The sequence below is a fragment of the Urocampus carinirostris genome, chromosome 6, assembly GCF_059441175.1.
Source record: "Urocampus carinirostris isolate Australia breed hairy pipefish chromosome 6, RoL_Ucar_1.0, whole genome shotgun sequence".
Classification (NCBI taxonomy): Eukaryota; Metazoa; Chordata; class Actinopteri; order Syngnathiformes; family Syngnathidae; genus Urocampus; species Urocampus carinirostris.
The window spans coordinates 45,418,973-45,442,944 of record NC_142354.1 but is presented as its reverse complement, the minus strand read 5'-3'; the positions used below and the strand labels follow the sequence as shown (position 1 = coordinate 45,442,944).

Genomic DNA, 23,972 nt, shown 5'->3' with positions numbered 1-23,972 from the left:
ACGTCATTTGTTTTTACAACAATTCTTTCACAAGATTTCCATTTCTTTTTTTTCATGTTATCTTTTGTCGCATAATACTAACATTTTCGGGGGCTTATTGATTCGGTTGCACGATACACAACTGTATTTAATCACATTTTTAGTGGAAGTACAATGTTGGCAACAAGATTGACTTGGTATCATTGGAAATTGTTTCAATGCAACACAAACTTTTTCTTCTTTTTCCCTGTTTTTTTTCAATTTTTTTAAATCCCTTTAAAAAAATCTCATTGTGTTTATTTTTTCCTAGCTGTTAAATTTTTCTTTTTGATCTCTATTTGCTTTTTTCCTTTGTTTCTTTCTTTTGTTTTTTTTTCTGGCTTTTTGTCTGAATTTTTTCTTCTTTTTTCTCTCCCTTTTGTTTCTTTTTTTCTCAGCTTTTCACTACTTTTTCATTTTGGTATTTTTTTCTTTTTTGTTCTATTCCCCCCTTTTTTAAAGTCATTTTGTGCACAATTTTACATAATATTTGGTCGTGTAGGGATGAAAGAAGCAAAAACAACCTGAAGAGCCGTTTAGGACCCGAAAGAGCCGGTTCCTTTTAGTGAGCCGAGCCGAAGAAGCCGGTTCTCAAAAAACTCTACTACTTTACTCAACTTCGTTGTACTTCGACCTTGACTTCCAAATACCGCATTTAGAACACAACGTCAGGGGAACCCTTGTATTTTTACCTTCATGCACCGTAACTTTGACTTAATTCGCTTCTTAATTAGCATTTTCGAGCCCTGATTTTTGTGAGCTGGCTAAATTTTCTTGTGCGCGGAAAATGTGCGGGCAGTGCGCGATTTCAAAAAATGAAAGACCTAAACTTACACAAATATCTATTTTTTTGCCCGGCCTACCCTACCAGATGACAATTCTGTTGGTAAATCTGTGCTCTGCCAGGAAAAGGAGGGCATCCAGTGGGAAGCCAAAGAAGATGAGGAGGAGGAGGACGAGGAAGCTGCGGGAGAGGAGGAGGACGACCACATGGAGTTTTGCAGAGTGTGCAAGGACGGCGGAGAGCTTCTGTGTTGCGACGCCTGTCCATCTTCTTACCACATCCATTGCCTCAATCCCCCGCTGCCGGAGATACCCAACGGAGAGTGGATTTGTCCACGCTGCATGGTGAGTCTTTCACATTTTGGCCTTGCTGCTCTCCAATATTATGTTTTATTTTTCTTGGTAAATGTGTTTTTTTTAGTGTCCACCTCTGAAAGGTAAAGTCCAAAAGATCATGCATTGGACGTGGGGAGAGGCCCCGCTGCCTGCCGAGCCCCCGGCAGGCCCCGATGGCCTGCCCCTATCGGAGCCGCTTAGTAAACTTCCCCTCAAGGGCCACCCTGAGAGGGAATTTCTCGTCAAGTGGGCCGGACTGTCATACTGGCACTGTTCCTGGGTCAGCGAGCTGCAGGTGACTTCCACTCGACACTCATTCAATCTTCTTTCAAGCACAGGCTTAAAAGCAAGCCCTTTTTTTGTAGAAAACTGACACTAAACCCTCTTTTAAAAGACCCTTGTTTGAATCCCTATCTAGAAAACTTAGCTTGAAACCTTAGATTGAAACCTTAATGTTAATTATCTGCATTTTATATAGCGCTTTTCAAGTCAATGACTTCCCAAAGCGCTTTACAGTGTGCTTCACATTTCCCAATAGCAGCCTTGCAGCCATGTAACCTGCTTATTGGGGGCTTTAGGGATTCAGTGTCTTACCCAAGGACACTTCGACATGTAACACGGACGAGCCAGGATTCGAACTGGGATCCCTTGATCCCAAGACGAGCGCTCTACCTCCTGAGCTACTGCCGCCCCGCAATGGGAGGTATCGGGTACTCTCCTGTTAATAATGTTATGTTATTTTATAGTGACTTGTTTAACTGACTGCCCATTTTGCACATCTGTTCAGCTGCTCCTCTTGCACTCTTTGCACTACTGTATGGTACTCATAGCTATAATTATTTAGTATATTATTTAGTATCTTCAATATATCTGTACATTCAAGGAAACTGTGCGGGTCAGATGTATCGACATTTCGATCTGTATACATGCTTACAAGAATGACAATAAAGTATATCTGAATCTGAAAAATCTGAATCTGAAATTAATGATAAGTTGAAAGTTAAGTAGACACTCAAAATAGGGAGAAAGACATCACTGGAGAACAGGAGAGTACCCGATACCTCCCATAGGAAATTCCAAACTGTTCTTAAAGCCTTCCCCTGAGCTCTTTTTTTCTTAAATCTCAAAGGTTACAAAAATCAGATCTTCCTTAAAGTGTGTGATTATCAGAAAACAACAAAAATGGCCAATAGCGATATAGTGATAATGATATAAACCTGGGGTTTCCAACGTAGTTTTGAAAATAGCTCACCAGTGCAGGGTCAATGTGATCTATCTATTTATCTATCATTTGCACCGCTTATCCTCAGTAGGGTCACGGGGGCGCTGGAGCCCATCACAGTTGTCCTCGGGCAGTGGGCAGGGGACACCCTGAACTGGTTGCCAGCTAGTCACAGGGCACACTGAAACAGACAAGTGACACTGTTCATTTGGGACAATCTGGGACGGCAAATTACCCTGACATGCATTTTTTGGAATGTGGGAGGAAACCGGAGTGCCCGGAAGGAAACCTACGCAAGCACAGGGAGAACAGGCAAACTGGTAGCTGGATTTGAACCCATGTCCTCAGAACATTACTGCGGACGCGCTAACCACTCATCCGTCGTGCCACCCCTGGGTCAATGTGATTTTCTAGCAAAATTATCTTTTGAGTGGTTGACTTGTCTATTTAACCCCACTTCCAATAATCTGGTAATAACCTAGTAAAGACACAGTAATAACATGTTGGTAAATGCTAAATGGTCTGCATTTACATAGCATGAAGACCTTCACATTAACCCATTCACACACACTGATTAACATATGTTGCGCTAGTACATACACTTTCATTTTCTTTTCATTTTGTCACCCGGATCAAAGTTGTACCCAAGGCTAGGCAAAATACAAAAGATTGGTTTTCTAAAGCCATTATTTCCAATATTGACCACTATTGAAGGGATTCCTTCTGGATGACCCTGTTCTTTATAAGTAGCTCAGCCAAATAGATTTTGTCATATAATAAGTTGTTATTATACAAATGCATATCAAACTTTGCGCTAATAATGTCACAGACTAGAACGGACACAGGACTCAATTGCATGCGTTTCTCAGATTTTATTGAAAGATATTGAGAGTAAGGCTTGCTTGATCCGAAGACTGGCGGAGAGCGGGATCGAGCAAGGCGGGGGCGACACTTCCGTGTCGGAAGAAGGGAGGCGGGAATGGCAAGTCGTTTGACCAGGGCTGGAGATCAGAGGCGATGTCGAGTTCGTCATAGTAGTCGTAGGCAGGCGGCAGGCAAAACAGGCGTAGTCAGGTTCGGAAACGGGTCGAAAAACGGGAATCGGGCAGGAAACAGGTTTTAACAGGGACGAAGTCGGACGGGAACGCTCACCGAGTGAAGCACAACAGCTCGCAACGATCTGACAAAGTTTGAACTGAAGTCGGGGGCTTCAGAAGGGTGTGGCCACCAATCAGCTTGTCCGGATTGTTGGCGCCAATCAAGCTGCCACAGGTGTTCCAAATAGGGCAATCATGACAAATAAGTAACACAATTGATCTCTCAGCTTAAAAAGGTTGGAGACCCCTGATATAAACAAAGTGTATAATACTTCAAATAGCAAACAACAGTGAGCAATAATAGTCAAAACAAAAAACTGGCGTCCTATGCAATCATCTTTGGCAATGACCGGTATATACAATAGAATAAACCTATTACTTATAAAATATGAAAATAATAATAAAAAAATGGCCAAATAATAATGATTATTTACACGAATGATGTATTTTCTGCATTGCGTTAATGCGCAGTTGGAACTGTACCACACGGTGATGTACCGCAACTACCAGCGCAAGAACGACATGGACGAGCCGCCGCCATACGATTACGGCTCCGGAGAAGAGGAACTCAACAGCGAAAAGCGCAAGAGCAAAGACCCTCAATACGCTGCCATGGAAGAGCGTTTCTACAGATACGGCATCAAACCCGAGTGGATGGTCATCCACCGCGTACTTAACCACAGGTCTGACCTCTTTGTACAGTGTTTAACTTTTCAAATAAAGCTTGAATTTCTTTGAAGCAGTCTGTTTTACAAACCCCTTTTTGAAGTCTTATTGCTCAAAGGGATATTGTGAATTATGTAGAACACAGGTGTCAAACAGGCGGCCCGCGGGCCAAATCAGGCCCGCTAAGGGGTTGAATCTGGCCCGTGAGACAACACTCAGAGAAGCGCAAGAGGAAAACAAGCTGCAGGTTGAAATAGGTCAACTTGATGTTGACAAAGCCAGGTGCCTTGAACAAAGACACTGTACTTGTATATATCTCTCTTGCTCTCTCTCGCTCTCTCTCGCTCTCGCTTTCTCTCGCTTTCGCTCGCTTTATATCTTTATCTCTCTTTATCTCTATCTCTCTTTATCTCTATCTCTCTTTATCTCTATCTCTCTTTATCTCCTCTTTATCTCTATCCCTCTCTTTATCTCCTCTTTATCTCTATCTCTCTCTTTCTCTCTCTTTCTCTCCTTATCTCCTTCTCTCTTCTCTCCTCTCTTTTCTCTCTCCTCTCTTTTCTCCTTTTCTCTCTCCTTCTCTTTCCTTCTCTTTCTTTCTCTTTCTTTCTCTCTCTTTTCTCCTTTTCTCTCTTCTCTCTCATTTCTCTCTCTCTCTCTATCTCTTTATGTTTCATTTTCTTTCTCTTTAATCTACTAGTCCAGCCCCCAAGAGAATGTTTGTTCTATCGTGTGGCCCCCGAGTTAGTATGAGTTTGACACCCCTGATGTAGAACGTCTTTGTAGTTAAAAAAAACAACCAAATCATTAAAAAAACATGATTGAATAATAAGGAATAATACATAAACACAATACATACACAATAAATAGATATAAATGTGTATTTCTTTTTTTTGTAATACTCAAAAAAATATGTTTTTATTTTACATAACATGAGGTTCAACTAGAGAGAGCTGAAACGATTGTCCGCCATCATGTTGCTAAGGGTACCCCCAAAAACCCCAAACCCTGTGAAATGCTGGGAAAAGAAATGAGATGGAACGAAGAGTGCAGTTTGGTTACTTTGAGTCTCCGTAGTTTGTAATCTTTCCTTGGCTTTGGTGCACTCATTTTGGGTTGCACTACACGATGCAGCAAAATCTAGGGATCCAATATTACCCAGTGTCCCTTTATATTTGCTTTCATAAAATAATCCCTTGTTGTATTGCGTTTTTCTTATCGCTGTTTCGCTTCTTCGTTGATTTTAATTGTGCATATTGTTCTGCGATCTGATTGGGTAAACCTTGCCGCGCCCAATTTCTGCCTGCGTCTGTCTGTGCGTCAATGATGTTTCGGTCTAACCTGGCATTGGCAGGACCATCAGCGGTGGCTTCAAAGCTTTTAGCTTAGCCATTAGCAGTAGGCCGGACCAGCAGCACCGCTTTTTCCTTCTCCCAGACACCGCTCGGGTCACTTTTGGAACCCATTAATAAACCCACCAAGCACTCGCTGGTGATCACAATTTTATTGCGCTCTTTTGATTTAACTCTGAGTGCGATTGAATTGATGCATTTCTATTTAATGTTACAAGCAGTTAAAAGCCAACGGTCGCTATGCTCCCCAGTATTTATGGAGGCTGTTTGACTGACACCTTACACCAGCCTATCAGAGTCCTGAACATAGACAGTCACACTGCTCAACACAGAGCGCTGAACACAATGCACAATTCAATGATATTAATGACAAAAAATAGACAAAATCAATTCATTTCAAAATCCGCGAAAGAGTGAACCGGCATTAACTGAAACAAGAAGTATCAAGGGGTATTTGGTCTTTCAAAGAATAAATGGAAAAAGGTTTTCCACTTTGATGGACACCAAGAAAAACGTGGGTTTGCTGTACAGTGGAACCTCGGTTCTCGACCATAATCCGTTCCAGAACCGATTTGTTCGATCACCGAAATCATTTTTCCCATTAAAAATAATGTAAATCGTTTTAATCCGTTCCGACACCCTGAATGTTTACATTGAATGTTTAACGGAAACTTAAAGCTAACCCAGGCTAATCGTACGTTCGCGTTATCGTAATCTTCCGTACGAAAGATTACGCTAACGTTAACGTGTAAAAATAAAAAAGTCAGGTCGTTTAAAAGTCATTTAGCACCCGGGTCTCCACAACAAGTGGTGAGCGGTTCATTGGAAAGGGGGCTCCGTTCCAACACCCACAATGTTGGGCTCCGTTCCAACACCCTGAATGTTTAACGTAATCATAAAGCTAACCCAGGCTAATCGTACGTTCGCGTTATCGTAATCTTCCGTACGAAAGATTACGCTAACATGAACGTGTAAAAATAAAAAAGAGGATAAAGAAAAGAATTATGAATAGGTTTTCTTTCCTTAGTGGTGGTCAGCAGAAGGCGCAGGCAAGATCAGACACTCGCACACCTCCTTCATATTTTGCTATCATTTCTTTCTTAAATGCAAAAGTTGTACGCACTACTTTTCTTTTTTCACCTGTAGCAACTTTGCTGCTTGCACTGACTTTCTTGGGAGGCAAAATTAGGGGCTAAAACACTTCCTACACCTATATTAAAAGCGAAAGCAAAAGGAAGCACGTCCGCACACGTTAACAGTTGGTCACGAAAAGAGCGATTTCCACCCGTACGCCGCTCAGCATCGCACCCTAGCGTACCGGCGTTCGAACTCCGATTTTTTGACCGATCATCGAAGCAAGAATTTCTTGACATTTTTTGTCGGACTCTGATTTGTTCGAACTGAGAGCCGTTCGAAAACCGAGGTTCCACTGTATTTATATTTTTTGTATCAGGGAGAGGGATTATCATACAACGAAATTTGAATTTTGAATCCGTGTTTGTAGCTTTGATAAAGACGGGGACGTGCACTACCTGATCAAGTGGAGAGACCTCCCATATGACCAGTGCACGTGGGAGGTAGACGACTTTGACGTCCCGGAATACAACAGCCATAAAGTGTCCTACTGGGACCACAGGTACGCCAGAGTCTCATTTGCATCGACACCCTCATTATAAGTTGGACCAATATCCACTCTTTTGCTGTCTAGAGAGCAAATCTTAGGTGAGGACCAGCGCCCCGCAGCGGCCTCGAAAGAAATCAAGCTAAAAGAGGAGGGGTCCAAGAGGGAAATCCCCCCAGACTCTCCAATCATCGACGTAAGATTGCAAGACCGTTACAAAAGATTGTGTTTTTTCTAAATAATGGTTTGAAACTTTGCCGTCGGCAGCCCACTATCAAGTTCGAGCACCAGCCCTGGTACATCAACGCCACTGGGGGAACACTGCACCCATACCAGTTGGAGGGTCTCAACTGGTTGCGCTTTTCGTGGGCGCAGGGCACCGATACCATCCTGGCTGATGAGATGGGTCTGGGAAAGACTGTGCAGACGATTGTCTTCCTCTACTCGCTCTACAAAGAGGTGAACCAAATCCTACTTAAAATACAAACTTCACTCAGCTAAGACATTGATCTAAAGCAGGGATGTCAAACTCAATTGCACAAGGAGCCAAAATTCAAAACACACTTAAGGTGGCCGGCCAACCAGGATAAACATTTATTGAACACACTTAAACTGAATGTTTTTGGAACATAAATATGAATAAAAACATTCAATTTAAACCTTAAATCACTTATTATTTTGCTGTAAATAAAAAGACATTGTTAAATTATACAACTTAGAACTTAACTTAAACAACTTAACATTAAAATAACATTCAAATTCCTTTGCTCCTACGTCAATGTATATATTAAAAAAAACTTTAATATCCCAAAAGATTTTGCTCTCTATAATATATTTCCTGTCAAAAGTAGAAATATGAAAATGCTACACAAATTATTTTGCAAAAACGTCACAACATTCTGAGAACAGGGAGCCTGATGTGTTTACCTTTGGCGCAGATGGAGTAGGGCGAGAGATGGGAGTGCTTGCACTTTTTGCATAGCTCCACCCATCCCTCCCACTCACCCAATCAAATCACTTTAAGTTCTCATCTGGTGTTTTGGCGTATTTACAATTTGTTCCACAGATTCATCAAAAAGTATCTGAACACCCAACACAGATTATAGAGTGAGCTTTTATATAAAGGATTCTTTAGCATTGTACAGCCAAAACGGTTTTTTTTGTGCGACATCTTGACCGTAAATTTTTGTCAAAACGTGCCCTATACATTACTACTGCTTTGTAATTCAGCTTTGGTTTGGCTTTGCGTGTACCGGAACAGGATCAATGGCTCAAGTTTTGAACGAGATGGAGAAAATTTGCATGCTATTGAATTTGTCTCTGAGCCATAGGTACTCATAGATAACAATAATGTAAAATGGTCTTGCGGGCCGGATATGATTACACGGCGGGCTCGACGTGGCCCGCGGTCCGGGAGTTTGACACATGTGATGTAAAGGGTGTGCTTAAAGGTTGGTTGGTTGGATCCCGTAACCACTAGGGTTGCCGTGGTCGCTCTTGTGCAAGTATAGCCTGGTGGCGCCCAGCCCTCTCCAGGTCAACATATGTTTCCACCCGGTCTCGAACCGGGGACCCTTAAAGTTGCTGTCCGTTTTTTAAAAATGTGTTACTCTCCTGGTTTAAAGTCAAAGGAACTCTTCTTTTTGAATCTTTTTTTACGGGTTTAAGTTTACGTTTGGAGTGTATTTGAAACAGACCTTTTATTACTTTACCGTTTTCATGCAACAATAACAAAAACATCTCATCTAATTAGCTGCACCGCTTATCCTCAGTAGGGTCGCGGGGGTGCTGGAGCCCATCCCAGCAGTCATCGGGCAGTGGACAGGGGACACTCTGAACTGCTTGCCAGCCAATCGCAGGGCACACAGGGACAGACAACTCGCTCGCTCATTCTCACCTAGGGACAATTTGGACCGGCCAATCCACCTGAAATGCATGTCTTTGGAATGTGGGAGGAAACTGGAGTGCCCGGAGGAAACCCACGCACAGGGAGAACATACAAACTCCGCACAGGAAGGTTGGTAGCTGGATTTGAACCCACACAGGAGGTTCCCAAGACCTTAGAACTGTGCCGCACACACGCTAACCACTGCGCCGCCGTGCTGCCCATTACAAGAGATTAAATCCAATAATCGTTTTACACTGCAATCAAATCCCTGAATTATATTTCAATTGTGAGCCTCTAAAAAGACCATTAGCCCTCCAGCTAAGGGACGATTTTTATCCCATTAATTTGCTGCCGAGTGAGAATGATTTTTCTACCGCGTGGCTCCCGAGCTAAAATAAGTTTCATACTCCTGATCTAGGGTCACTCCAAAGGTCCCTTCCTGGTGAGCGCACCTTTGTCTACCATCATTAACTGGGAGCGTGAGTTTGAGATGTGGGCCCCAGATTTCTACGTAGTGACGTACACCGGAGACAAAGACAGCCGCGCCATCATCAGAGAGAATGAGTTCACCTACGAGGACAGCGCTGTCAAGATGGGACGCAAGGCTTTCCGCATGAAGGTTCTTTCGATGCCTCGTTTTCCTTTTTCTTATACAAATAACGAACTTCCATCTCAAAATGTTTCGCTATTTGGCAGAAAGACACACCCATCAAGTTTCACGTTCTGCTGACGTCCTACGAGCTGATCACCATCGATCAAGCCATCCTTGGATCCATCACCTGGGCTTGCCTGGTGGTGGATGAAGCCCACAGGTTGAAGAATAACCAGTCCAAGGTAAGACAATAAGATTCAACCAACTACAGGACCCCAAAACCACCAGGGGACTTGGGATGCCATCCAAGATAAATTGAAAATTGACCCATCTGGGAAGACAGCCATTGCCTTTATCATTGCTGGTTTTGTGTTCATGCCAAATCATTATTATGGCGCCATCTGGCTGATTTTGGGTGTTACTGTCGACATTTCGTTCTGTATACACGTGTACAAGAATGACAATAAAGTAAATCTGAATCTGAATCTGAATATTTTGAAGTAGTGATATACCGGACTATAGCGCGCACCTGATTATAAGCCGCACCTACCACATTTTAAGAGGAAAACCGATTTTGTACTTACACAAGCCGCACCTGTTTATATGCCGCATGCGCCCACATTAAAAATTGTAACACAAACACAGAATTAACCCAAACCCGACTTTAAGTCACGCGATTGAAACTGAATGTCCTTCATAAAAGTACACGGTCCAAAAATCACAGCCGGCAAAATGAACGGAAAATGATACCGGTACTTAAGGTTTGATGCAGACCTGCAGAGTCCGGGTCCCGTTGAAAATAATCCAAGGAGAAAAGTGTATATTTCCAAAGGTAAGGGTGGGAAAAATATATATCCACTATTGTCCGCCGCGTCCACAAACAGGTCTCACCTTTACCCCACTTCCCATCTCCCCGCGTTTGTTCCGCCCCTTCTTTTCCATTCGCCGTGCAAAACATATCAAAATAAGTGTCTAAAATAAAAACAAATAAATACATTACAAAAATATACAGTCGCAAATACATATTATACATGGTTACACATATTTACAAAGAAAAAAGGGTTAATTTATGCACAAGCCAAGAAGTTGCAGTCTTCCTCGGCGCATATATTCCAGCGGCCTAAATCCCACCCTTTGTACTCGAGCGCCGCTGGCGACCGTTAGAAACATGACATAAATTGGCCGCATCACTGAATAAGCCGCAGGGTTGAACGTTTGGGAAAAAAGTAGCGGCTTATAGTCCGGAATTTACGGTAATCTGACACTCAGTTTTGTGTTATTTAAGCAAACTCTTTACTCACATGAGGCTTAACTCGCGTAGAGGCTAGAAAAAGATGGCGCTGCCTCATGTTGCCATTTTAAGAGATATTACAAATAAATAAATACACAAACATTGTATTTTTTTTATTAAAGTAATAATTAAAATCACCAATCATTTTTTGAGCCAAGGGACAGTTTTTTAATTAAAATCTAGAGGCACCAATTTCTTGTAGTTTTTTTTTTAAAGCCTAATTCATCATGTTTTCTAAATTAACAGTTTTTTTTTAATATTTGTGTTCACAAAGGCTCATCAGGTAATACTGGTTATTAATGTTTTATTTTTTTTAATTGTGGGACTGTATTTCTAATCTGTTTTTAGAATTTGACTATGGATTTATCTTTTTCTTTTATTTTTTTTTATAAAATATACCACTTAAATTGAGCAAAAATGATACTAGTGTAACATTTTTTTTCTTTTTACATATTCAAAACGTGTTTTCATTTTTGAATGTCAAACAGAGTTATAGAATTTTTATTAATAAGCAATACAAAATATGTGTGGCATTAAAAGTCCATTCTTGCTAAGAGCCCCATGAAAAAGCCAAATTGATTCTGACCCTTCACTTGCAGTTTTTCAGAATCCTCAATGGCTACAAGATTTACTACAAGCTGCTGCTCACTGGAACCCCTCTTCAGAACAACTTGGAGGAACTTTTCCATTTGCTCAACTTCCTCACACCGGAGCGCTTCAAGTATGTTGACACAGCCAACACAGCTTTAGTGATTCATTCCACAATCCTTATGAATGAAAAGCAACATCAGTATTAATGAGTGACAGTGTTGGGGGCGTTATTGACAAAAAGGAATTCGTTATAGTTACTTTAATTGCGCGAGCAGATATCGGACATATGGGGTCGATACCGGACAGGACGGGACAGACAGGGTTGATATCAAAACTGGATAGCGAAATTAAACAGGACAAACTAGACGGGAACGAAACTCAAGACTGATATTAAACAGGACAAAATAGACGGGAACAGTAACGGACAGGAAACCAGCAGGAAACCGGACAGAGTCAAAAACCCACGTCTTGCGGGTGCAGAGGTTCGTTGACGGACTGACAAAGGGTGAGCTATCTATGTATCCATCTTGGTCATATCCCTCAAGAGGGGTGACCGACAGCAAGACAGCCACCCCGGAACGGAAGTTGGTCATGCTTTCGTCCCTCCAGATGGAACGGGACACAAGAAAGCGGCCGTGTCGCTCGGGTCAGGGTGACACGACACACTCTTTTGTTCAACAGCAGGGCCCGACAGCTTTCACTGGTTTACCCCTGCTGCATCATACGGGTGCCCTGCCCATCCCTTAGAACGCGTCCAAACATCCCACTATCCTTTTACAACACCTCTCTATTCAGTCCTATCACCAACCATAGCTCTACCTTTCATTAGATTTCGACCTCTTTCCTGCAGTGCACTCATAACACCATCCATCCACGTCAATGGCGGCCTTCCTCTTGGTCTCCTTCCATTGACTTCTGCTCTGTAGATCCTCTTCAACATTGGCTCTTCATCCATCCTCTCCACGTGTCCAAACCAACCGAGTACTCTCTTTTCCACACGCTTGCTCAGTTCCACTACTATACCAGTTCTGTCCCTCACAATTTAATTTCTCAATCTATCCAATCTTGTCTCACATACTCCTTAAAACTTCATCTCAAAAACATTTAATTTCCTTCTCAAGTTCAGGCTCCAAGTCTCTGCACCATACAACACAGTCGGCACAATCACGCTCTCATACAGTCCCCTCATGACATCCATACTCATACTCTTGTTGCTCATCACTCTCCTCAGAGCACCCAAAACCTTGCTTCCTTGTTTGACTCTGTGCAATACCTCACACTCCATTCCACCAACTGCAGCCACATCACAACCCAAGTACTTAAGCTTAAAAGGGTGAGTGAGAGCACTGAGCTTAAACAGAAGGGAAACCAATCTGTCAACGAGGCGCCACACCGGCAGGGGCCAATTGGGCGCCATGGCAACCGTCACTATTATTGTGAATACTCACATTGAAGCAGACCCTCTAAAAATAGACACATCATAAAATAAATGGAAGAAAACGTGTCCTGCGGAAGTGGTGTACCCTTCATATTTCTTGGCTTCTGCAATCTTGAGAGTTTGCAAACTTTAGACCACCGAGAGACTCCATATCCATTTTATTTTTTGTATTTGTCTTTTGCAAAAATCATTTGCCCCATTGAGTTTGTTGTTCCTTAATAAGCCACACCCCTACCCACGCGCTCCCTACCACTCGCTACCAGTGACACACAACCAAATAAGAGCATATAAACAGACCCTCTGAATTGAATGTTTAATTTTATAGTCGTATATATGGCTTGGATATGAGTATACACCGGAAAGGAGATCAGAATATCAGCAGGGAAAAATTACACATTCATATACTGTGCTTGAGACGTCACGACCGTATTAGGTTGAATTTTGTACGTAGGAATAAACATGCCCATCCTTCACTGTTGTGCTTAGCGCTAGGTTGCTAGCGGATTTAAGGTAGATAATCACTGCATGAGCAAAGAATGAAAGCTTAAACTGTCACGAAGCGGGTCGGGAAGCAGGAAGTTGGAACTCACATAAACGGACCAAAAACAAAACAAAAGCAGGCTCAAATGCAGGCAAAACTACAGACTAGGCATTTAACGGGATTAAACAGAATTTGCAGGAATCTCTCCGAATGTTACACAACAAGAATAAACAGGTATCAAAAAGGCATGAACAGGTTTTCAACAAGGGTAAACAACGAACTGGCAAAGGGCAGTTCCAAAAGGCACGTTTAAGTACCCATAAGAGTACCGTATTTTCCGCACTATAAGGCGCACCGGGTTATAGGGCGCACCCCGAAAAAATGGTTTTTGGTCCTATATTTGACATACATAAGACGCACCGGATTATAAGGCGCTACAATGGGAACCTCGACAAAACAGTTAGATAGTTCAGTCCAACTTATTACCCCCTTAACATTCCCAAAGCTTGCAAAGACGCCAATACGTGTCGTAGACACGTGCGGATGCGGTGTCCGTACGATGTCACTCAAATGCATCGTTCCAAATATCATTCGGAAGGTTCAAGTCTTGGGATTCAAGAAATGCCAACCATTCCTTAGTTTCTATTTTCTTTTTCGCTCGCAATTTTACTGTGCATATGACAATAAACACTTGGAATTGAGTTTAATTTTAAAATAAACACTCCATTCTATCCATTATCTGCACCGCTTCTCACAGAAACATTGAGTTCAGTCTGTCTGAAACAAGATACAGGGAAAATATATAGCCGGAGTAGCTCACCGAAGTCGTTGTGTTCAATAATATTGTGCAACCATGGTCCTCTTATATCCGTGAGTGTAGTAAATCCAGGAGAGTAAAATATTTACAAATACAGTACAGAGTAGTAAAATACTGTTTTCTCTATGCCGTCAACCCAACATGCTATTCACATTCATCTTTTTCGGCCAATTGCAGACTTTGTATTGCCCCTTTAGCCTATGCCAGCCTGTAAATGATAAAAAGGATCCGCCCCCTTTACCTCCGAATAACTTTAGCCAATAGTGATTGATTCAGATGATGATTGACACATTGGTTAGCCAATGAAACGCCGGTAAATAAATCCCAGCATACACCGCGGACTACTTTGCGTTCGGGGGAAAATCGAGTCGGCGGCTGCAAGTTAGTTGCAGGACTTTGCGAATTAATTTTGTTCCATAAATAAGGCGCACTGTATTATAAGGCGCATGGTCAGCTTTTGAAAAAAATAAAGGCTTTTAGGTGCGCGTTATAGTGCGGAAAATACGGTAATCAGGAAAATGCAGGTCAGCCGGTGTCAAGGGGCGGGGCCAGCTGGGCGCCATGACAACCATGCAGGACATGGCATTAACAGCACGCATTGTAGTTAATGGTCTGCTTTAAAATAGTGGCAGAGTAAAGCGCCACATTGTAACAATAGATTAGTCACAAAGAAATGATTAATAACGCTTTACAGTACTCGTTACAGAAAAATGTAATTGCGCTCCTGGAATGCGTTTTTTTTGTATCGCATTACTCATAACACTGCTAAGTGGTGTATTTACATAATGTTGAATATTTTCTGTTGTATTTCATCCTTCATCTTCATAGCAAAAGACTTTTTGACACTGATACAAACTTTCTGTACAGTAACCTGGAGGGCTTCCTGGAAGAATTTGCCGACATCTCCAAAGAGGATCAGATCAAGAAGCTTCACGACCTGCTCGGCCCGCACATGCTCCGGAGGCTCAAAGCAGACGTCTTTAAAAACATGCCCGCAAAGACGGAGCTGATCGTGCGGGTGGAGCTCAGTCCAATGCAAAAGTCAGTAACGTGATTTGGGCCAAAAGATATCAGGAGGGAAATTAAAGCACATTTTCAATATAATTTAACGGACACTCAAAATAAGGAGAGAATACATCAATTGATTTTTAACTTGCAAACAGGAGAGGACCCAAACCTTCGATAGGAAATTCCATTCTCTCCTGAAAACCCTCTCCTGAGCCTTTTCCGATTATTAAATCTCCAAAAGCACATCCGCAATAAATCAAAGAATAACAACATTATTAACTGATAGTGACAATAATGTAAACAGTGCATAGTAGTCAAAATACAGTGGAACCTCGGTTCTCGACCATAATCCGTTCCAGAACATTGTTCGAAAACCGATTTGTTCGATCGCCGAAATCATTTTTCCCATTAAAAATAATGTAAATCGTTTTAATCCGTTCCAACACCCTGAATGTTTACCTTGAATGTTTAACGTAAACATAAAGCTAACCCAGGCTAATCGTACGTCTGCGTTTTCGCAATCTTCCGTACGAAAGATGACGCTAACGTGAACGTGTAAAAATAAAAAAATCAGGTCGTTTACAAGTCATTTAGCACCCGGGTCTCCGCAGCAAGTGGTGAGCGGTTTATTGGAAAGGGGGCTCCGTTCCAACACCCTTAATGTTGGGCTCCGTTCCAACACCCTGAATGTTTAACGTAAACTTAAAGCTAACCCAGGCTAATCGTACATTCGCGTTATCGTAATCTTATGAATAGTATTTTTTACCTTTGTGGTGGTCAGCAGAAGGCGCAGATGGACGGTGGTGCTATTTCTTTCTTAAATGCAATAGTTGTGCGCACTACTTTTCTTTTTTCACCTTCTTCGGAGGCATAATAAGGGGCTAAAACACCCGTACGCCGCTCAGCATGGCACCCTAAAGTACGCACTCACGCATTACCGGAGTTCGAACTCCGATTTTTGGACCGAACAGCGAAGGAAGAATTTCTCGAAATTTTTGGTCGGACACCGATTTGTTCGTAGTGAGAGGCGTTCGAAAACCGAGGTTCCACTGTAATGACATTTTCAAAATAGAGAAGTAACATCCTATGCGACCTCCGATATTAACAACAGAATAAACTTATCAACTGATACGTCATAAATTCAAAATTGGTAAAGATGGACGAGTGTCAATATCATGTATCGTGTCAGTAAGGATACCTTCCTTTATATGGTTTCGTCTCTTAGCAACCATTCAATGCCCTCTAATGGACATTCATTAAACAGCAACCTGCAACTAAAGGAACGATAAACTGTCGTTGATTAAATGGAATATTAAGAAAAATATCATCTTGGTATTTTTGTTTAAAACATCAGTTACTTGTTAACAGAGATTTGAATTTTACCTAGTAGTCATATCTGTCAGGAAGCGGATCGGGAAGCAGGAAGTCGGAACTCATATGCGTAGACGACATGTCACTTTAATTAGGAAATAAAAGTTGTCCAACACACAAACGGACCAAAGACAAAAAAAAAAACAGGTTTAAAGGCAATCAAAATTACAAAACGGGCATGAACAGGGTTTTAACGAGGGTTAAACAATGGTCCGGCTACGGGCAGTCCCAAAAGGAGAGTTTAAGTACTCCTCAAGCAATCAGTTCAATGCGTCTCAGCCGGTGTCAAGGGGCGGGGCCAGCTGGGTGCCATGACAACCGTGCAGGACATGACAATATCGGCCTTTGGTTTGTGTATCGCTGACTGTGCAAGTGGAATAATTTCGATCGTTATCGGTCTGAAAAAAAAAACAAAGCATCAAAGAGCCCGATTTCTACTTCTCAAAGGATTGAAAAAAAATCATTATTATTGCAAAATGAGGAAATCATTTTAAAAAGTCAATTTCAAAAGAAGCTACATTACTTTTACTGAATATGTCACAAATGATGACCAAACTGTGATTTCAATGATACAAATAAAATAATTGCTTCAGTGACTTTAGCATGGTTGCATGGTTACATACATACTTTGCGAAATTGTGTATCCGGTGATTTAGGATCTAGGATTAGTGTTGTAACACGCCACTCCTCGTCAATCCTGAGGTACGGCTCCTCCCTGGAGAGCCGGATCATGCTTTACACTGAAAAATAACAGACACCTTTTGATGAAGGTGCTGTACCTTAGTCTATTTCATGTGAAGGGAGTAAACCCCTACACAAAAAAAACGGCCTGGAGAAGGATGGGTGCCACTAGGCCAGGGGTGTCAAACTCATTTGAACTCGGGGCCACACGATAGAACAAACATTCGGTCGGGGACTGGAATAGTATATTAAAGAGAAGGAAAAAGAGAGATGAAGAAATAAGAGAAAGAGGGAGAGAAAAGGAGAGAGGGCAGGACAAAGAAAGAGAGAGAGAGCGTGAGAAACAAAAGATATAAAAAGAGAAGTCGTGAGAGAGGGGGAAAGAAAGGGAGCGGAAGAAAGAAATCCAAAGAAATAGAAATACAGAAGGAGAGAAAAGGGAAAAGAAAGCGCGAAGGGTAGGAAGAGAGAAGTAGAAATGAGAGAAAAGGGAAAAAAGGAAGTTAGAGCAAAAGAAGTTACAAAGACACAGAGAGAGAAAGAGACAAAGAGCAACAAAGGAAGAGAAAAAGAGAGACACAGAGAGTGAAAGAGACAGAGACAGAGAGTGGGAGAAAAGGGGTGGAAAAGAGAGAGAGAAAGAGAGAAATGAATACAAGTACAGTGTCTTTGTGAGAGGCTCCTGGCTTTAGCAACATCAATTTGACATATTTTAACCTGCAGCTTGTTTTTCTCTTGCGCTTCTCTCAGTGTCTCGCGGGCCGGATTCGATCCCTTAGCGGGGCTGATCTGGCCCGCAGGCCGCCTGTTTGACACCTGTGCACTAGGCAGTACTTGCCCAAGATACAACACAGGAAGTGCTGCCCCTACGATCCAGGTGGTTAAGGGATCCATGAACTGTGAAACAATATAAAGACCCCCCAGTGAGGGGAATTCATCTATGACTAACGGAGAAAAAAATAGACTGGACAATTGATTATTTCTGCATTTGTTTTTTGATCCAATAAATTGTAAAAAATAGAATGAGTGTGTATATGATGTAAAAAGTACAAGTTGTCACGGGGGACCGGACCAGAACGGAGGCAGGAAGGGAGAACTCAACTGCGTTGACGATCAAAACTTTTATTTAACAAAATAAAAGTCGTCCAAAACTCCGGGACAAAACAGAACAAAAAAGGCTTTAACTAAAAACGTGCAAACACAGGTTTCTTCCGACTCAACCAAAACAGGACAGGGCAAAATAGAACGGGAAATGCAGACAGAAAATGCAATGAGCCAGCCCCCGCAAAACCCAAAACCCCCCTTAAGAAGCAAACGCGCAAATGAGGTGATTTGCTTCAGCTGTTGCCCAGGGGGCGGGGCCAGCCGGTTGCCACGGCGACCATGCCGGACACGACACAAGTAGTATAATGCAATTTTGAGACGCCCTTGTCTTCTGCTTTTGTACCATCAGGAAGTACTACAAGTTCATCTTGACGCGTAACTTTGAAGCCCTCAACTCCAAAGGCGGAGGCAACCAAGTCTCCCTTCTTAACATCATGATGGACTTGAAGAAGTGCTGCAATCATCCCTACCTCTTCCCCGTAGCTGCTGTGGTAATGCAGATATATTCTATTGTATAGATTCCTTTTAAAAAAAACTTTTTTTAACTTAGAATAGAGCTCAAACACGAGAGCTGGGGTTTAGGTACTGTATTACGCCAGTGGTCGGCAACAATGTTCCCTGTCATTTTCCTCACGGGTCTGAGCGTTCACACAAAGTCGGTGAGCAACGCTTGAAACAACAGTGAGCAACAGCAACCCCGAGTGTGGCAACTAAATCATTATCAAACATGTCCAAAACTTGACATCAAGTTACATTTTGCTGAGTTTCCGGCAATGCAAAATTATTTTTCTCTTTTGAATCAATCGACTCATGTACAATTGCAAAGGTTGTACGGCCTACAAACGTCATTTGTTCTTACAATTCTTTCACAAGATATCCATTTCTTTTTTTTCTGATATCTTTTGTCGCATAATATTAACATTTTTGGGTGCTTATTGAGTCGGTTGCACGATACACAACTGTATTTTATCACATTTTTTAGTGGAAGTACAATGTTGGCAACAAGATTCACTTCATATCATTGGAAATTATTTGAATGCAACACAAACTTTTTCTTCTTTTTTCCGTGTTTTTTTTCTACTTTTTAAAAAATTCCTTTTTAAAAAAATCTCATTGTCTTTATTTTTTCCGAGCTGTTACTTTTTTCTTTTTGTTCTCTGTTTACTTTTTTCCTACATTTCTTTCTTTTCTTTTTTTCTGGCTTTTTTCTAAATTTTTCCTTCTTTTTTCCCCTTCCTTTTGTTTCTTTTTTTCTCAGCTTTTCACTACTTTTTCATTTTGGTATTTTTTTCTTTTTTGTTTTATTCTCCCCTTCTTTTAAGCCATTTTGTGCATAGTTTTACATCATATTTGGTCATGTTGGGATTAAATAAGCAAAAACAACCTGAAGAGCCGTTTAGGACCCGAAAGAGCCGGTTTCTTTTCAGTGAGCCGAGCCGAAGAAGCCGGTTCTCGACAAACTCTACTAACTTTACTCAACTTTATTCTACTTCGACTTTGACTTCAAAATATCGCATTTAGGACACAATGTCGGGGGAACCCGTGTAGTTTTACCTTCATGCCCTGTAACTTTAACTTAAGTCGCTTCTTAATTAGTAATTTTGAGCCCTGATTTTTGTGAGCTGGCTAGATTTTCTTGTGCGCGGAAAAGCTCTGGGTAGAGCGCAATTGCGCACACATGCAGCTTAGAGGGAACACTGGTCAGCAACCACCGGCCTGTGGGTTGTTTGGTACTCGGCCGTACAAGTAAGAGTAAAATTTGCCTTATTTTTTGCATACGGTACATAGAAATGGGCGCTGCCCAAGACACACCACAGAAAATGGTGCCCCTACAACTTTAGTGGTTAAGGGATCCCCACTCACACCAAACATATGGTATTTATTTATGTATATACACATATATTTCTTTTTACCCAAAAGTGTTTTACACAAGCATATTATTGTACTTGATCAGTCAACAAATACTGATGAACAATTTTCAGCATTGGCGCAATTGGAATGGAACCCGGACTGCAGCGGTCAGAGCGCCAGATTCTGACCACTAGGTGACACAGGAATAGGTATTATATTTCATCTCATCATCACAGTAGTTTTACTCACGGTGCCAAGTTGTACAACGTGGTTATGGAGTTTTATGAGAAAGAGTTTAGCCAAAACAAAGTCGTGCAACGTGGTGGTACCATGAGTAGATGTTGTGTGATAATGAGATACAATCTGATGCCATTTCCAATGTCATCTAGATCCTTGGTAGTCCAGTGAGTACACAGTGAATTTAGGCTTATTATTTTATTCTGATCTTTTTTATCATTATTACCGTAAATTCCGGACTATAGAGCGCCCCTGATTATAAGCCGCACCGACCACATTTTAAGAGGTAAACCGATTTTGTACATACACAAGCCGCACCTGTATACAAGCTGCATGTGCCAACATTTAAACATGTAACACAAACAGAAAATTAATACAAACTTGACTTCAAGTCCCGCGATTAAAACTGTCCCTCATTAAAGTCCACAGTCCAAAAATCACAGCCGGCAAAATGAACGGAAAATGATACCGGTAGTTAAGGTTTGCTGCAGACCTGCAGAGTCTGGGTCCCGTTGAAAGTAATCCAAGGAAAAAAGTGTATATTTCCAAAAGGTAAGGGTGGGGAAAATATATCAGATGAACACATTTACTGACGCAACTCCTTTTTCTTTAACCAACTTTTTACCCCTTCTTCTTTCCTTGTCTGTCCCTCACCTTTAGCGGTCCCCACTTAAACTCGGCACCCCGCGTTTGTTCCGCCCCTCATTTTTTGTTCACCCGTGCAAAACATATCAGAATAAGTGTCTAAAAGAAATACAAATAAATACATTACAAAAATATACAGTTGCAAATACATATTATACATGGGTTACACATATTTACAAAGAAAGACGCTACACCGAGAGAGTTTTCAAAGCTCTAATAATAATAATATAGCTTTGACAGGGCAGTTAATGGTAGCAACACTCGAGCGCCGTTAGAAAAATGTCATAAATTGGCCGCATCACTGAATAAGCCGCAGGGTTGAAAGTTAGGGAAAAAATAGCGGCTTATAGTCCGGAATTTACGGTATTACTAATGTTATTATTTAGCCGGGCCACAAAAACAAAGAGTCTGGGGTTCTGTGTGGGACGCGATGGTTGGAAGGCACTAAGGCGACCCCGTGGCGGGGGTCCATGCCCTGTAATAATAATAAATATGCAGAGAACTGTAGCTTAAGCTCAAGTAATTTGTCTTGAACTCCTGCGTGTATGACTCCACAACACTGCCGCTGGGGCATACCATTGGACAAAGGGTTGGTCACAGTCCCTCTAACACCCGGCCGCCTCTCCTCAATGATTGTCAGTTACAATGCTTATTGCATTCTATACTGATTTTTAATCAAAAATGAAGGGTGCACTTTATACACCGTTATACGCGTTATACTGAAATCCATTTTACGCGATGAACAACACAATGTTAATCGACCTGGCCTTATATTCTTTTGTAGGAGGCTCCCGTTTTGCCCAACGGATCATACGACGGCAGCCAGCTTGTGAAGTCGTCGGGGAAGCTGACTCTGCTGCAAAAAATGCTGAAAAAGCTCAAGGACGAAGGCCACAGAGTTCTTATTTTTTCACAAGTAAGAGTTGGCATTCTTGGCAACTGATCACTTTAGCAAGAGTCTCAGTTGCAGTCTTTTATTTGTTACAAATTTCAATCCATTTACTTTTGTCACATGCATTTGATATCTGCCTTGGCCCATCCTATACAATAATCTCTTGCTGTATTGCGGTTTACTTATTGCAGTTTTGCTACTTCACAGATTTTCATTATGCATTGTCTTCTGCATTCTGATTGGCTAAACATATGAAGATGCTTTCTATCGCTAACAATGATGGACCTCTCCACCCGCTCAACTTGCTTTGGAGCCCCATGCGGGTCTTTGGCTTCTTGAAACCTTTTCCAAAATTGTTTGATAACGGAAAAATATATGTTTTCTCGAGGACAGAATGAAGTCATGTGAATCAGGTCCCTCATCCATTCAGTTGTGCAATAAAACAGCTGACATATTTTTGAAATTGTAATTTGACAGTACAGGTGTTATTTATAGAAAAAAAAAATACAATACATGTATATATATATATATATATATATATATATATATTATTATTTTTTTTTATATATATATATTTTTTGGGGGATGCCTTAAACACTACGATCATAGGGGCATTTAATGTGGTGTGTCTTGGGCAAGTACAGCCTGATGGCACCCAATAAATGTTTCCACCCAGTCATGTTTAGGGGAATGTGGTAACCAGTGTACACATTATATACTGTTCTCTATTAGTTAAACAAATATTTGAGCCTGTAATCTAGGTTTGTCCCTGACTAATCTCAAAATGAATAAATAAAAAAATAAAAATAAATGAATAAACAAACAAATAGATGGATAAATAAATAAATAAATAAATAAATAAATACATTAAAAAAGGTTTCTAATTTACTTATTTTGACTATGCGGTACCTTTTTGGGACGCAATCCCCGCATAATATGAGGGATTAATGTATTTTGAAATTTTATGCTACACCAACAAAAAAGCTTGAAGGGACATTGTGTATTATTTTGCGCCTCGCTGTGTTAACAAACTTAATTACTAAAAAAACAAAAAAACAAAAAAACAATATTCATTCGAATAACAAGCAAAAAAAATATGTGAAATATCTTATAAATGTGCATTTTAAAAATACTTCTAGGTTAAGAAATGTTTTTTTATTCCTTATTTTTGGAAAAAAAAGTTGGAAATGAATTCTTCTTATTATTATTATTATTGTTATTACTTTTTGTTATTATTTTCATTCTAATTATTATTAAATATTGTTGATTTTCCATGCAATTGTAGTGAGGGTTTAGAAAATGGATGTATATTATTTATTTGTTATTTTTAGTCGGTTATGAACGTAATACTATAAAAAGAAGAAAAATGTGTTTGTAACCATAAACATTAGCAATATAAATACACCTGATTTTGTATTTTTGTGCAGATGACCAAGATGTTGGATCTGCTCGAGGATTTTCTAGAGTTTGAGGGTTACAAATACGAGCGCATTGACGGCGGGATTACCGGAGGCCTGAGGCAGGAGGCCATTGATCGCTTCAACGGTAGGAAAACAAATCCATTATTTCACTTACCATCAATAATTTACCGTATTTTCCACACTATAAGGCGCACCAAAAAACTCAAATGGACCAGACATTTGAAAAAGCCCCGTATTACCCTGTGCGCCGTATGTACCACAGAATAAGGTGAATGCGATACATTATGAATTATGAGTGTGTGTTGTGCAATGATTGATCCATAGAATAGAATAGAATAGAATATACCTTTATTGTCATTGTTACAAAATGGGTTGAACATAGTGTGACAACGAAATTGGGCGTGGCACTCCAGGTTCACATTTGACAGTGAGGAGAAAAGAAAACAAAGAAGATAAAGAAACAAAGAAAATAAGGTTATAATTGACACAATATTTACACAAGAAATGTGGGCATGGAGGATGTTACATACAGTTTTGGGATTGTATTAGTGCAATATGTGTTTAGTGCA

General features: G+C 41.0%; 1 protein-coding gene across 2 annotated transcripts in view; it reads left to right on the top strand.

The window, feature by feature from the left end:
- The window catches only part of chd5 (chromodomain helicase DNA binding protein 5), a 92,417-nt gene that overhangs the window by 29,220 nt on the left and 39,225 nt on the right, over positions 1–23,972 (top strand). For both annotated transcript variants that reach the window (XM_088339081.1, XM_088339080.1), the window contains exons 9-21: positions 925–1,146; positions 1,223–1,432; positions 3,928–4,139; positions 6,979–7,110; positions 7,183–7,291; positions 7,363–7,554; positions 9,402–9,602; positions 9,680–9,817; positions 11,466–11,587; positions 15,061–15,234; positions 18,707–18,848; positions 21,875–22,006; positions 23,410–23,527. In XM_088339081.1, coding sequence (XP_088195207.1) covers positions 925–1,146; positions 1,223–1,432; positions 3,928–4,139; positions 6,979–7,110; positions 7,183–7,291; positions 7,363–7,554; positions 9,402–9,602; positions 9,680–9,817; positions 11,466–11,587; positions 15,061–15,234; positions 18,707–18,848; positions 21,875–22,006; positions 23,410–23,527 — 2,104 coding nt within the window. The remainder of the gene's footprint in view (positions 1–924; positions 1,147–1,222; positions 1,433–3,927; positions 4,140–6,978; positions 7,111–7,182; positions 7,292–7,362; positions 7,555–9,401; positions 9,603–9,679; positions 9,818–11,465; positions 11,588–15,060; positions 15,235–18,706; positions 18,849–21,874; positions 22,007–23,409; positions 23,528–23,972) is intronic.